Source organism: Passer domesticus, chromosome 6, assembly GCF_036417665.1.
Source record: "Passer domesticus isolate bPasDom1 chromosome 6, bPasDom1.hap1, whole genome shotgun sequence".
Lineage (NCBI taxonomy): Eukaryota > Metazoa > Chordata > Aves > Passeriformes > Passeridae > Passer > Passer domesticus.
The window spans coordinates 12331917-12347379 of record NC_087479.1 but is presented as its reverse complement, the minus strand read 5'-3'; the positions used below and the strand labels follow the sequence as shown (position 1 = coordinate 12347379).

Sequence of the window (15463 nt, the reverse complement as noted above, 5' to 3'; positions counted from 1 at the left end):
ATCTCCAGTCTCCTATCCTATCCCTCTCTACTCTTTGCAGAAATTATGCCTATTGACACACACTTTTAAAAAAACAACAAATAGCAGAATTTGTTTTCCTAGGAAGTCAAGCTAAAATGCATTCAGATCTAACTGAATTCCTCAGCTTTATTTCAGAAGAACAGATGGATAGGAAGAACTTCTTAAAAAGCATTTTCTAGAAAGAAGAGACCTTTTTTTAGGCAGCAGAAGGCAATGCCTGCCAGAGGGCAAACAGCAGCAACATCCTAAACATGCAGTTAGTGCCTGAGATGCCATGCATAGGGATAAGGAGAATCCCTTAAAGGAGGCCTTATTAGTAAAGGAAGAAGAGATATGGATGACAGTTTTTTCCTATTTACTCAGTGCTTTCTCCCAAGATACTACTCAAAGGGATAAAAAACCCTGAAAACAATGCAGTGAATCAGTTATACAGTTGAGCCTTACTGAGCTGTTTTTGTAGATTTCTTTTTCAACCAAGGAATGTCAGCTGATTATCTCCTTGACCAGTACACTGCTGGGGACAGGGGTGGATATGGTGTTTGTAACTTGGCTTCTCATTTATTTCCCTTTCCTTTTTCCTATGGTAATTTAAAGCAAGGCACTTCAACACTTTTCCTTCTAAACTGAGTTTAGAAATTGCACTGTCCCATGTTCATTATTGTTATTTTGGACTGCCAGCAGACAAGGGAGTCAGGGGCAGTGCGCTGCTCAGGGGCCAGTTTGCTGGTAGACTAATTTCTGCCTAGACTACAAGCAGCCTCTTCTGCCCTTTCTCCCAGAAATAAAAGGGAATTCTCTGTGTGCTCAAGATCTCAACTTCTGCCAGCTCTTTAGGGTTGCACAAAAATGTTTTTCTTGTTTTTTTGTCTCAGTACAGTGTACTTGCTCTTCCTTCACTGTTTTTGACTCAGAGCTTTATGTGCAAAAGAGGGCTGTTTCCACCAGGTCAGAGTACCCTTAGCAAAAACTTCTCAATAGAAATCATTTGTGCCTGACCCATTATATCCATAGACATGGATGAAGGAAAAGGCAGTTGGTTTTTCCTAACTTTCATCAGCCCCTCACTTGTGCTAAACATCAAGTTAGCCAAGCTTTTATGCAAGGTGCACATTTCAGTAATAGAATCACCAATAATCATTTATTTGTACTTCATACTAGTAATTCTCCAAATTAGAGATACTTAACCTAATGTAGTTGATTTTGACAGTTTTGAGTCTAAGAAGCTACTTGAACAAGCCAAGTTCATCAGTAAATAAGTACAGGCTCCTCTGGAGAATGATCAGCACATTCTGCTAGTAGATATACAAGGACCTCTAGCTTAGTCACATTTTGGTACAGGTTCAGGATCTGGAGGCTGTAGAATATCTTATATCTGGAGGATAAAAGTGACTGGGTTATGGGTTTTTGCTGATAAGTTGTGTAGTGCTAATGCAGGTCAAATGTGAAGTCAAATTATTTTGCCTAAACCCCCTTGAAAGGTTTAAATGAACCTATTTTCTTTTGTTCTTGACCTAGACTAAGTATGTATATTTTCATTTTTGAGGTGGGTAGAATATATCATAAAATGTACTAATTCAGGCTCTTGTGTGGGCCTGTGTGTTTTGGTCCAATATCCCATGCCCACTGTTATCATTGTTTAATTGCAATCCTTGAGAGATAGTAGAGGAATGGAGAAAAAAAAATGGGAGGAAAGGACTTCTTAAACTGAGCATTTCAGTAGTAATGACTTTTTTTCTTCTATTCAGGTACCAACAGAATAAGCCACGCAGTTCAAGGAGCACACGAGGGTGGAATATTTGCCCTGTGTATGCTGCGAGATGGCACATTGGTGTCAGGAGGAGGAAAAGACCGAAAGCTGATATCTTGGAATGGAAACTACCAAAAAATTCACAAAACTGAGGTGATATTGCCTATCTTGAAATTACTCTGCTGCTTAAAATAAAATTCTATTGTCCTCTGAGCATATTTTTAATATTTTTTTCTTATGGATCTGTATTCTATGGGAAAGCAAATCAGTGGTAAAATACAGTATTTTCATATGAGTTGGAAGGGACCCATCAGGATCATCGAGTCCAACTCCTGGCCCTGCACAGGATAACTCAAATTTTCAGTCCTCAGTTCATTCCTCTGATTACCTATTCATTAACATAATATTTCCTTTCTAAGGTCTGTGGTAACTGGAAAACAAATCTTGTTCATATCTTTCTATATTATTTCTTCCTTTCTTTGCATTTAATAATGTGAGGTAATGTTTAACTTCAGAGTATTACATTATTGAAATGGTTTTATGCATTCCTCTTTCCCAAAATGATGTCAGGACTTTTTTAGGGTTTTAATACTTAAAGTTTTTCATTTATTTATTGGTTGATATTGTTGTTTTTAAAATGTAATTTAAACAAAATTTGAAAATTACTCTAGCTGCTGTGTAGGAACTTAGAAGATTAAAGCAGAATATGTTTGGACAGAACTACTTTGACTGTTTACATACTGAATGTAAGGGAAGAATCAGCAGAAAAGTCTGAGGAAGGGCTTCAACTCCATTATATAATATTAAATAATAATTAAATAATACTACTATATAATTATAATAATATTTAATGTTGCAAATATATATGCAACTGGCATATATATTTGCAACTGTCTCTTTTTGTAATTCAGTTTTTAGCACAGTACAAGGGACATGCTTGTTGTGCTGTTTCTAACTGTGGTGTCCTTCTTTTTTCTCTTATTTGTTCATATTCTGGTATTCCTTGTTATTTTACATCTTCCCTTGAACTTTATTTTAGAGATTTGCACTGGCTCTTTCAGAACCCAGGCTGCAATTAAAGAAACATTCATTGCCAGAAATGCTCAGAGTAGAAATGCTTACTGATATCACAGCTGCAATTAAATACTATTGAATTAACACAGCATGAAGGACCCTCTGTGTTTCTTGAAATACTTGGTTTGGCTGAGTATTCCGTAGATAAGAATGTCTGTCTTGCAGTGTTATAGAAGTTACTGAGCTGATGCAAGTTGTTATGAAGTTTTGCAAGGCAGGCACATGTATTAATTAGTTTCATTTCTTTTCTGAGCAATATTTATTAAAACACATTTACTACATTAAAAATGGCAATACCTGACAAATTTTCTGACTTATCTGTCCTTTTGTCTGTTATGACCACAGATTCCAGAGCAGTTTGGTCCAATAAGAACAGTAGCAGAGGGAAAAGGGGACGTTGTATTAATAGGAACCACCAGAAACTTCGTCCTACAGGGCACACTGTCAGGAGATTTTTTCCCAATTACCCAGGTAAGCTGGATTTTCTTACAAGAGCACTTCTAAGTGTGTAAAAGCAGTAAATATCCTGTTTAAAGTTAATTTTCATTGATATACATCTGATTTATTATTATAATACTTTCAGCAATAAGAATAATTATAAACATATATCTATCTAGAGCTAACATATTTTTGAATGTTTTAATATATAGTTTGGTCATTTTAATGCTGTTTATACATGTTCAGTTTTGATGGCCTGCCCTTGTCTAAAAACATCTCTGCTTGCATAGGGCCACACTGATGAGCTTTGGGGACTTGCAGTCCATTCCTCTAAGCCTCAGTTCTTCACATGTGGACATGACAAACACATTACACTCTGGGATGCAACTACTCACCATCCTATCTGGAACAAGATTATAGAGGTATAAATTTATTAAATACAGCTCTCCTGTTACAGAAATTATCTAGTCGTTTTGGTTTTTCTTAAGATTATTGTTTAAAACTACCTTAAAATATTAACTTGAGAGAAAAAAAATAATTTCATGTTAACCTATTTTTGTCATAGAGATCAATGTAAAAGCTTTTTAATGTAGCTATTCTGAGTACAAGTTAGATTAAATGCACTGGTTTATTCAATGAAATATCTTAGCATTTGGTATGAAATTATACTTTAAAATCATTAGGAAATTTTCCTTTCTGCAATGCTGTAGTGTTTTAGAAGCTGTGCATAGAAATCCTGGATCTCAACAATTCTCTGAAATTTTCTTTAGAGTTAGTAATTCTTTGAAATTAGTCACTAATATTTAATGAGAACCTCCTTTCCACCTAGCCTCTAGGGCTAATAATTACCACTTGCTAAAAATGTCAGCAGGTTTACTGAAAGAGCTACAATGTGATACTGTTTTAAAATACAGAAAATTAAGAGCACAAGCATTTCTATGAGATGGATCACTGGGCTGGGTTTTTTGCTTACATTTTAAAAATATGTTTTAATGAGATGAAGGAAAACAAAATCTATGTTGGTATTTTCTGCTATAACCTGAAAAGTTCTGGACCTCATTCTTTGTAACTGGACAAATATTAGAAAGAAAATGCTTACCTTGTTTTTAGGAATATGTTTAAATTGCAAGAAAAGCACTGGAATTTTACAAAGTAAAATGTTTTAAATTTGCACATCCAAATAAGAAACCCAGTTTATGCCCTTAATCTCCCACTGAGCTGCAGCTTAGCAGGTGCTGGAAAAAGGTGGTGGTGTGTGTAGGAGTTAGGCTTTACCCCTCCTGCAAAGTGCCACATACCTTTGTTGAATAAGGGACCTGTTTGTCCTTCAGACTGTAGGTAAACTGCAGCTTTGAAGCTTAATTCTAAAGTCAGATCTACTTCAAGAAGTTATTTTTATCTCTTATTTCTTTGTGATTTGTTAGAAGCTGCCATTACCAATGTTACTGTTATGAAATCACTTGCCAAATTATTTTTAGAGAGTAAAGAAAATAAAAGAGTGGCCTAGTATAGAGGGAAAATAAGTTAATTGGATAATATTTCAATTAGTTAAAAATGCTTTTTTGCCCCCCAAGTTTATATTGAAAGAGAAAAAATGACTCCTGAAAATCAACAAGGCAAAGGCAAATAATTGAATTGTTTATTTGTTATAACTTGATAACATGGACTGGTAAAAAAAGCATGCTTCTTTCTGAAACATTCCAGGATCCAGCACAGTCATCAGGTTTTCATCCTTCAGCATCTGTTGTTGCAGTAGGGACACTAACTGGAAGGTAAGAGGTGCAGAGCTACACCTTGGGCTCCAAAAAACACTGATTTTTCCAGCTCACATCCAAGCTCATGTAGATGTATGCAATGACACATCTTCATTCCCTATTGATTTCTATTGAATGTCACAGTGACCTTTATTTGTATTGCCTTAGTGCCTAGAAACCCTCGGCTTGGGCCAGCACCCTGTGATTGCTGAGTGTTGCATGAGCAAAGAGATGGTTTCTGCCCTGGGACAGAGACAGTGTCAGATCAGTGGGAGGAGGACATTTAGAGAGGGCAGGAAGTTTAGGTTAGCTGTTAGACCAGGCATGGGAAGTACTGTCACCATACCAGTGACCTAAATGTTAAATCTTTGTGTCCACTGGGAAAAAGAGGAGGCTAAAAGAAGAGGTCTGATGCAGTGGAGGGAGATTTCCTCCATGGCCTTTAGGGCTGCATGGAGGAAATCACATATAAAAGTTCTGTGTGTTGGAAAATGTAGTGAGTGGTTCATGATCCCTAATGCAGTGACAACCCGAGAGGCTTTAAAAAATTTTGGTAAATGTTCCATTGTGCTAGACATAGTGTAAAAATGCACATTAAGAGACTTGTTCTGCCTGCAGAGTGTGAGGGATAAACAAGGCAGAGGAAATTGAGGTTCAGGAGAGTATTTTAGGCAGCAGGTTGAGCCCTTGGTGACATCAGTGGCAGCTGCTGGGTTTATCTGTGGTTGTCTCTCACAGGAGGGACTGCCTTTGCCTAACTTCTCCCTCTCCTTTAATGTCACTTGAGGGCAGGCTTGGCTGTTAGTACTGAAAACAGTTCCAGTTCACTGAGAGCATACAGGAAGCTTGTAGGTTATGAGGCAAGCTTATTTCAGATTTTATATCAATCCTAAATAAAGGACTTACTTTTGTTACTGAATGCACTTTATTTACTAAATAAAGTAAAACAGAAGGAGAAACTTTGAAAGGAATATTCTCTTTGTCTTTAGTAATCTGATGCAAGTATTGAAATGCAAATTTTATCTTTGTCCTTTCTACATGCTTTCACAAACTAATTTTTGGTTCATTAAAATTAATCAATTAAATTAAAGTACTGAAAAAATAATGAATTAATTTACTTTAAAATAAATTAATTCATCTCTTTCTTTTATCTGAAGAGAATGGTCCTGATGTTTGCTTGTGTCTTCCCTTGCTCTAGGATTTAATGCAGCCATCAATTTAAACAGCAGCATAGCATAGAGGAAGGTGTTTAAAGGAGAAGGGACATCACAAGCAATGCTTATTTTATTCTTATGCATGACATATTAAAACATACTAAAATCTGAAGACTGATATTGGGGTCAATGCCCATGCATTTTTACAGTTAAAAAAGATGTGAAAGAAACAATCCTTGTGTTAAAGTAAAAATAGACCAAATTGAGCAGCAGTTGCTGTTTTTCTCTTCTTGGTATAAAACTTATGCTATTTTGACAGAAGAAAAGTTGGTCAAGATTACAGTAGATTTAAATTCCTTATGGAATGATTTATTGGCCTCTTTCTGTGTTTACAACAGGTGGTTTGTGTTTGACACAGAAACAAAAGACTTGGTCACTGTACACACAGATGGAAATGAACAGCTGTCTGTAATGCGTTACTCACCAGGTTTGAGAGCATTTATTTACTGGGAAAAAAAGGCATTGAAATTTTATAATAAATTAGGGGTTGGCTTGTTTTAAAATAAGACCCCTCTTGCCACACTGAAGTTGTAAATAAGTGTGCCATGAAACATTGGCAGGACTTTATGGGTGGTATCTTCAGCTCTGGTTTTGTTTTCCCTCCCTCCCCAACATGTTTAATATGGCTTCGCTGTGAAGAAAGGGGAAGAAAAAAAGACTCAACTCTGCTGGTTGTTGCAATTGGGTTAGTCCTAAATGGACTATATCTGCTTCCAAAAATGTCATGTGTTTTTAACAGTAATATAAAATTGCTGTTTTGTTGTATTGATAGATACATCAATATGCAACTTGAAAATTAAAAATATAATTTCATTTATTCATTTTTCAGTATCAAGGCCTTTAAGAACAGTTCTTCTTGTCTGTGACTTTTCAAACAAACTTTTCAAAATTAGCCTAAGTTCTTTCTTACAGGAATAATTGCAGTTTCCCTTGTGTGTTTATAGATGGAAACTTCTTGGCAATAGGTTCCCATGACAACTGTATTTATATATATGGTGTAAGTGAAAATGGAAGGAAGTACACTAGAATTGGCAAATGTTCAGTAAGTAACCTTTTTTGTCCTGGTTCAGTATCAACACCCAAAGTGTATTTTGTGGCACTGTATTAATACTGTCACATTGTGGTACACTGTTAGTGGAGTTAATACAATATGTTTTCTCTTTGTAGGGTCATTCCAGCTTCATTACTCATCTGGATTGGTCTGTTAATTCACAATATCTTGTGTCTAATTCAGGAGACTATGAAATCTTATACTGTGAGTAAGAATTATATTTAGTCCTTTTGTGCAAAGTTCAGGCAGTCTAACACAGATTTAAAATTTAAATGAGACCATATAACTGCCAAGATCAACCATATGTTTTAATTCATCTGGTGTAATCAGAAATCTATACAATTTGAGAATTAAATATGTTGTTATGTGAGTTTTTTTCTTTTCTAGGGATCCCCTCTGCTTGTAAACAAGTTGTGAGTGTTGAAACAACTAGGGATATAGAATGGGCCACTTACACCTGTACTTTAGGATTCCATGTTTTTGGTAAGTATATTTCCTCTTAAAAGCTCTTACTGTTCTTCTTATTAACAAACACTTGGAATGCCAACTTTTGCTTATGAAACATGACTATTCATAATTCAGGGAAAAATACAGAACTTCTGTTATGCCATTTTTATTACAATCTGTCTTCTTATTTCAATCCAGAAAGACTCTGATTTCATATTCTTGCTAGCTTCAAGTACAAATATCATATTACAACATAAGTGGGAGATAAGGAAAAAATCACATACTGCCCTTTCTGTTACAGTATTGCAGCTTCTCATAATGTTTAATTTAAAGTACCAGTTCTGTGAAATTGTCATGTATTTAGGCAGTTACTGGGTTGAATCCCCTTACCAGAACTGGTTTCATTTGCTCTGGTTACTGTGCAAACACAAAATCTATGATAGTCTCATTCATTAAGAACTTATCATGTATTGTGATACAGTCTGTAGCAATTAAATTGAGTGAAAGAAATTCAAAAAGAAAAACATAACAAAATGGTTTGTTTCCGTGGGACTTCTCTTTTGCCAGTTTTGAAGGATCCACTTTCCCCAATGCAGTCTGAAGCTTTGTACTCATTTTACAATATGTGCAGCACTGGACAGATGGTTACAAACACTGAGTACAAAAAGCTTCAAATTCTTGAGTCCTGAAGAGGAAATAGGAAGCCATGGTAGAAGTTCAGAGAAGAGTCTAGTTTAGTAAAAGTGGTAAACAAGGAATATTTGCACCCGTGTTTCAAGTACAATAGATTGCAGTGATGTATTTGAAGGCAGACAGAAAGGGCATGGCTTCAATTTTCAAGGGCCTGAAGATGCTATGGCAGTAGCAGAATGCTGAGAAAACATGTTCAAATTTTCTATCATTTAGCTGACAAGCAGTGTTTGGATAGCACTTGGATATCACAGCACACAGATTTAGTAAAAGCAGAAAATCCTGGAAGATTGGCTGCATGTTGACATGATGTATTTTTCATTTAAGGGATAGAGACCCTTATAGAACTACTAAAATATTTCTGGGGTTTGAGTACACCTTACACATAGTTACAATGCTACAAAGTCCTTGCAATTAGCATCACAGGTTCAGATACTCTGAGATACTAAATACTTTATGTGAGGGTTCCTTGTTTTTCAGTTCAGATTCCTGCAAAATACAGTGCTAGTGTTAGAATCTGGGGCTGCTTTTGATGCACAGAAAGTCAGAGGAGAGAGGCATGTCACACTTGAGAGGGAATCTCCCTCCCTCTTGCAAGAGATCAGCTTTTTGAGCCAGACCATGGGACAAAATAATCTACTGAGGGTGGAGGAGACATGACACTGCTACAGCTGAAGTGTTACAAAACCCAATGGTTTTAAAAATATTTCTTTAGTAAAAGACTTACTACAATTTGATGACAAACCCTGCTTTCAGTAGGGAAGGAGTAGTTTGGAAAGTTGAAATAAGTCAGGTATTTTTGAAGTATTTGAGTCTGATGAACCTTGTTGTATCTGTAAAAACAACTGGTTAGTGTCAACTTGAGAGCATTAGTATTTATTTTCAACACCTCACAGAGAACAGGCGAAGTACTGAAAAACTGGAGAATTAAAGCAATATCTGCAGGATCATATACATACCTTCAGAGCCCATAGGGAGAGGCTAAAGTGCAAAGTGAGTGGCTAGAATCATAAATTGAAGAAGTACATAGATTATGAGTGGGAAACCAGTCCATTTTTATTTGAAGTCAATCAGTATTTAGGGCCTCAGAGCAGTCAGTTAGAGCAGTCTTCACATGCTTGCTAGGATGGCCTAGCAGAAGCAGCAATCACAGCATCCAGGATGTGTGGCTTCTAGTATATTGATTTTTCAGTAGCTATGGCTGACTGAAACTAGGGATATTTTCTCTCTCTGGTAGAACCACATAAAAATCCCAAAGTATGCATAGAACCCACAGCTCAGCGTAACCAATGCAAGGGGAAAAGGCAACTCTGGTCCCTGGAACACCTGTCTTTGAGGATGGGAACAGATTAGTCAGTCTGGAAGTGTTTAGAGATGATTCAGCTGAAAGTCAATAGCATGTAAAGAAGTGTGCTTGATGGAGGATATTTTAGTGATACAAACACATAAATGTGAAGGAGCAAAGACTTTAAAACACTTACTGATCTATAACCTCTTTCAAAAGCCATGTGCTGCTGGATACACGAGTAAGGTACCAGTTCATAGCACATGCCAGTTTTGTAAAAAATAGTGTTTGAGGTGAAGGACAGGAACAGAAGAAATCTAAGACACTGTACAAAGCCTGACAACATTGCAAGCAAAGCAGAGCTGAGACTGGTTGGGTTCAAAACTGACTAGAACACTGTAAATGGAATATTACGTTTCAATATCTTTATTAATAGCATGCACGATACATCAGCATGTAAAGTTTGTAGATGGTGTAAAGCTGCAGGATTAGCAAGTGGTCTTGAGAAACAGAGGAGTGGTGTGAAAAAAGGAAGGAATTCAATAGAGTCAAAGAGGAGGCTCCCCACTAGAATGGCAGAACCCAGTTGTACAAATGTAGAACAATGAGAGCAGATCTGCACAGAAAGATCAGATTACTTTTGCATACGAACTGAACATGAGTCAACAGCATTATGCTGTTGTAGGAAAGGCAGATACATTAGTGGGATGTGTAATGAAAAGGATGCCATGCAAAATGTGAAGCAATCATCCATTTATCAGTATCAGCTTCAGTCACAGCTGGAATGGCTGCTTCTGGTTTTTGCACATTGGACCAACAGATAATGTGATGACTGGCAAGAATAATTAATTATCCATCTAAATATTGTTCTGGGAGAAGAGATGTAATGAGTGACTTTTAGAGAAGCGGAAGAAAAAATAGCATGGCGTCAGTCTTCAAATAAGAGAAAGGAAATGGTCTCTTTTACAGGTCTGCAGAGGGTGGGAAAAAATAAGGACTACTTTTTCAGCAAGGGGGATTCAATTTGCATATCCACAAAAACTGAGTGAAGTACTGGGATAAATTTTGAAAGAACCAAGAGATTCAAAGAAAAATCCTGCTATTATCCTTTCCCCATTTCAAATTGTTTCTTTAACCATTTCATTCAGGGGTATTTATCCTTCAGGGGTTATATATTCATCTTCTCATAGTGACCACTTGGGAAGACTCCTGCCTCTTTTCAGCTAGTATTTGATATTCATATAGCCTCCTTCTTGTCAAAACAGATATTTTAAAAAGCTTTTCTGTGTCTTTGTTCTATATCTTCATAATTCCAGGAGTAGCAGTTGTTGTGTTTCTTTGCAGCTTCCATTTCTTTGGGCCTCTTTTACTATCCCTGATCTAGCAATGTGGTGTTTCCATACACATCAGGAAAGTTAAGAGCAGTCTACAAATCAGACTTTGCATTTTATTTACAGCAATTTGTAATTCCTTATGAAGACATGGAATAACCTCCTCGTAGTGAATTGCTGTGCAGTGATACAAAGGCTGGATTTAGGAAGAACCCCAGTGACTGAGGGATAGCTGTTCCCACAGTGCATGGCAAATGCCTGCTGTGGGGTTAGAAGTATCCCAAAGAAGGAAGAACTGGAGTGTGCCTTGGGAGTTCTAGAGGAGCAGGAACCTCTCACCCTGACCTGCAGCAGCAGCAGAGGAGGAGTGTGCCCTCAAGTGGGCAGGGCTGCAGGGGCACACGGCATTGAAAGTCACAGAGCCAAGACACAGCAGGAGTTTTGCCAAGTCATGATGGCAGAACACGCAGTATAACTGAAGATGACAGTGGTCTCTGAAAGCTTGGTGCCCTTTATGTTGAGGAGGGATTAGATAAAATCTAAATTAGAAAATTATAACTAAAAAAAGTCTGCAGTACTGCATACAAAATCCTGAAATTTCAATAACTGGGTGGATTTTAGTAAAATTGCAATTTCTTACAGGCAAGTATTCAGATGTGGTGCACAGATTTGGGCTCTGCACTGTTTACCTTACAGTTTGACTTTAGGACACTACTTCATGCATGAATAGCAAAGATTCCAGTATATGGGGAAGGAAGAGAAGTACTTACAGTAGAACAACAGCATTCAAAAACCTTGTAGTAGGTTCACTTCCTTTTCAAGGGATCTGTTAATTAATAAATAGTCATTTAAACTACAGAATGTCTTTTTTCATAGACTTTAGACCTCAGTAATATAAAGAAATTACTTTTGGATCATACTGTAGTCTAAAAAACATACCCATGTAATATGAAAAATGTGTGTTATACACAAAGAAAAGGGAAAATAAAAGCAGTAACTGTTAGTTTTCCACATAACCATATGAAAATTCTTTCAGGCTCAGACACATAACTGTAATTCAGCAGAATGCATCTTCTCAGAGTACAAAGCACTTTGCTGACTAGAGGGAATAAAGTGCTTTTTATGTTCTTGATTACCTGTTAGGATCTGAACTTTAGCTGGTATGGAAGTACACATTCTGACTCAGATGCAGTTATTTTTGTAGGTTTTTCTTTTCCTTAAACAAGTCATCCTTTATTAATATTTTAACAGAAACTTAGGGTGTCATTTTTTTTTCCTTTATAAAAGCCTTTAATTAATCCCTCTGTGTTTCAGGTGTATGGCCTGAAGGTTCAGATGGCACAGATATCAACGCTGTCTGTCGATCCCATGGGAGAAAACTGCTATCAACAGGAGATGATTTTGGCAAAGTACATCTCTTCTCATATCCATGCTCACAGTTTAGGGTAAGGTATTTCCCAGAAATTTTCTCTTGTAGTTTGAACAAATGCATTAAATGTTGTTTTCTTATGAACAAAAAAATCCCCCAAAACACATCAGAACAGGAAGAATGGGAGTATTTATATATCTAAGGGATTTATTTAAAGTTGATTGAGACAACAATTAAATTTAAAAGTTAATTTAATAATAAAATACTTGAGGAGAATTATGTGATGCCTTGGTTTCATTGTTGCCTGAATGTTCTAATGAGATGCTTTTATGACAGCTGCTATTCTCACTACTGTGATGTTTTCTAGGCCCCAAGCCATGTGTACGGTGGACATAGTAGTCATGTAACTAATGTAGATTTTCTCTGTGAAGACACCCACCTCATCTCCACAGGAGGAAAGGACACAAGTATTATGCAGTGGCGAGTCATTTAAAGGAAACATCAGCATGAACATACACAGTTGAGTCGACCATGCACAGAACTTATGTATAAACTGTATATTTAAAACTTAACGGTATGTTTGCAGTTTAGCCTGGTCACTGTGATTTTTGTTTAAAAAATTCTTACAAACCTCAGGAAAATTAAGCCCTGTGCTGGTTACCTTACTCAGTCTAGTATTTTTTTTTTCATTGTGTCACACCTTAAGATTGATCGTTCTCTGTTGTACAATATACAATGCAGTACAAGTTTAATATAAGAAATGTGGCTTGACAGTTTGCAATACAGTGGTATCAGCAGAATGTGACTATCTTAAATGTTTTCTATAAACACTGCTAAACTGGTCACAAAAATGCCTTTCAAAGACTGTATATATGTGCTTATTCGTTTCACTATCTACACTTTGTACTATATATCTACTTATATAGAAAAATCTATGACAATGTCAAGGTACTGAACTGTTTCTGCTGGAGGCTGATGAATAGATACAAAAAGTACAAACTGCAATGTAAGATGCAAAAATTAGTGTTCTAGACCTGACAATGTGAATGCTGGTAAATTTGCATTCTCTTGGTAACAGCACACTGTGGGTGTCACCCATGAGGAGTTATGTTCCTTTTCCAATGAATCAGCAGGCTTTGTCCCAGTTTGACATGAATTTCTCAGCAGGGCTTACAGATATCTGTGTGGTTCAGGTAGTCCATATGAGTTTAAATTAAAAATCTTTTTACTTGTATATGAAAGATTTCTTTTTGAAAACAAACCAATAAAGCTTGGCCACATCCCCATTATTGGCTCATATATTTAACTAATATGTATATTAATCAGCATGATGCTATATTGTACATGTATAAGATTTTAGCAGTTCATAACAAATGGTAAGGCCATCTAGCTTTACTTTTTTATGCTTATGGATACTGTATATTTGTATTTTAAGACCAAGTAGACCAAGTCTAAAGATATCTTTTTAAGTGTATCATAAACCTGCAGAGGGTAAAGGAAGACTTGGAAGCCTACATGAAATATTAATGTGTAACTTCTGGCCCCTGTGTTTTGTGCATGGATGGGTATTTATAGTATGAAATAAGATTGTGTTTTGCAATGAAGTAACAGTGGAGGTGGTATAAAATGGTTAAGAAGGCCTTACCAATGTTGATTGTGACACAGATTGAAATGTATTGTTTACTATGAGGAATGTATCTGAAGAATTTTAAAAGAAGAGTTCTAAGTGGACTTGAAAAAGGTAAATTAAATTTTTGCTTGTAACGGACAGTAAATGTTAATTCTCTGAACTCTAAAGCACTGGTTGTTTTGAGTGATTTAAATGAAATTGAATCAATAAATTTTGAAACTTTTTTATTACATCTCCAACCTCCTACACTGAAAGTGCAGGACACCAATAAACATGTATTAAAGTCAATTCTCAGTGCATTCTTCTTGTTTAGTAAGGTGTCTTTGTTTAAGCATGATAAAGAGGCTTTTAGTAAACAACACACATTTGTGATTTCTCAGCTAGAGATGCATTTGAAAATATTTGGCAGTAAAATCTAGATTTTGGGGTACATAATTTTATATGTGCCCATGACCCTGAGAACAAAGTGACAAGACATACCTGGAGAGTGAAACTCCAGCTTTGCAGCAGGAAGGATACCCCACATGCTCTCACCTGCAAACTGCCTTGGTCCTGCCTCCCCGTACACATCTCCTCTTTCTGGGTACTCAGCTGGTGGAATGTTGTTCCACTGCTCAGATTCATGCTCATGGCAAGAGCTCCTGACAATTTCTGTGTGAGGGACATGTCCTCAGACAAGACCTTTGAAGGCCATGGTTTCAGGGTCTCTTTAACCTCCAGTTACCTGGTGCTGTCACTGAAGGCAGAGGTCTTGATCCTGGCTGGTTACTCTGGTCCTGTGCAGCAGCACAAGAGTTATTGTGGCCATAAGCAGAACGCAGCTGGGACACAACAGCTAATGCAGACAAAAAAACCTGTTTCCTCAGCTTCTGATCTAGCTGTGCAATGTGAAAAATAAATGGCCAAAGGAGCACTGGAACAACTTTTTTTAATAGTGAGGTAATCTCTGCCTTCTTGAAGTGTGTGAGGCTAAGGCAAAATACCCTTACCCTTTCTAAGGTTAATCCAGTCATAAGAGTCCATGACACACGTGACAGGTTTTCATTGTGTCTGGATGCTTGGTTATCTACAATACCTTCTGTTGATTTTAAGGTTTTTTATAAATTGGGTTTTGCAAATGAGGTGCTTTCAGGTTTTCTGCTTTTGGAACTGTAGGTGACTTGTCATTACTTGCAGCAGAGAAAAGGGGAGTTGCAAATTGGCTTGGCTCCTTCCCTTTTATCCTTCTCACATGGTGCTGCTCTTGGGATATAGTAAAGCATTTGTGATCCCTTTCTTCATTTTAAACTGTTATCCTTCAGAAGAAATAGATGAGGAATACTGCAAGTTCATCCCTAGGGTTACTGATCAAAGGGCTTTTCAACAATCCCATCCCATCTGTGCCTCTGCTGCTCCTCTGTTTCTAACTTTTG

The 15463-nt window shown here is 36.8% G+C and overlaps 1 protein-coding gene across 14 annotated transcripts in view; it reads left to right on the top strand.

Moving 5' to 3' along the window:
- The window catches only part of EML1 (EMAP like 1), a 121401-nt gene extending 107062 nt beyond the window's left edge, over positions 1-14339 (top strand). For all 14 annotated transcript variants that reach the window (XM_064423399.1, XM_064423397.1, XM_064423398.1 and 11 more), the window contains 10 exons: positions 1767-1921; positions 3188-3313; positions 3571-3702; positions 4985-5052; positions 6587-6675; positions 7193-7290; positions 7416-7503; positions 7687-7782; positions 12367-12497; positions 12789-14339. In XM_064423399.1, coding sequence (XP_064279469.1) covers positions 1767-1921; positions 3188-3313; positions 3571-3702; positions 4985-5052; positions 6587-6675; positions 7193-7290; positions 7416-7503; positions 7687-7782; positions 12367-12497; positions 12789-12914 — 1109 coding nt within the window. In that variant the 3' untranslated portion in view covers positions 12915-14339. The remainder of the gene's footprint in view (positions 1-1766; positions 1922-3187; positions 3314-3570; positions 3703-4984; positions 5053-6586; positions 6676-7192; positions 7291-7415; positions 7504-7686; positions 7783-12366; positions 12498-12788) is intronic.
- Positions 14340-15463: the final 1124 nt, after the last annotated feature.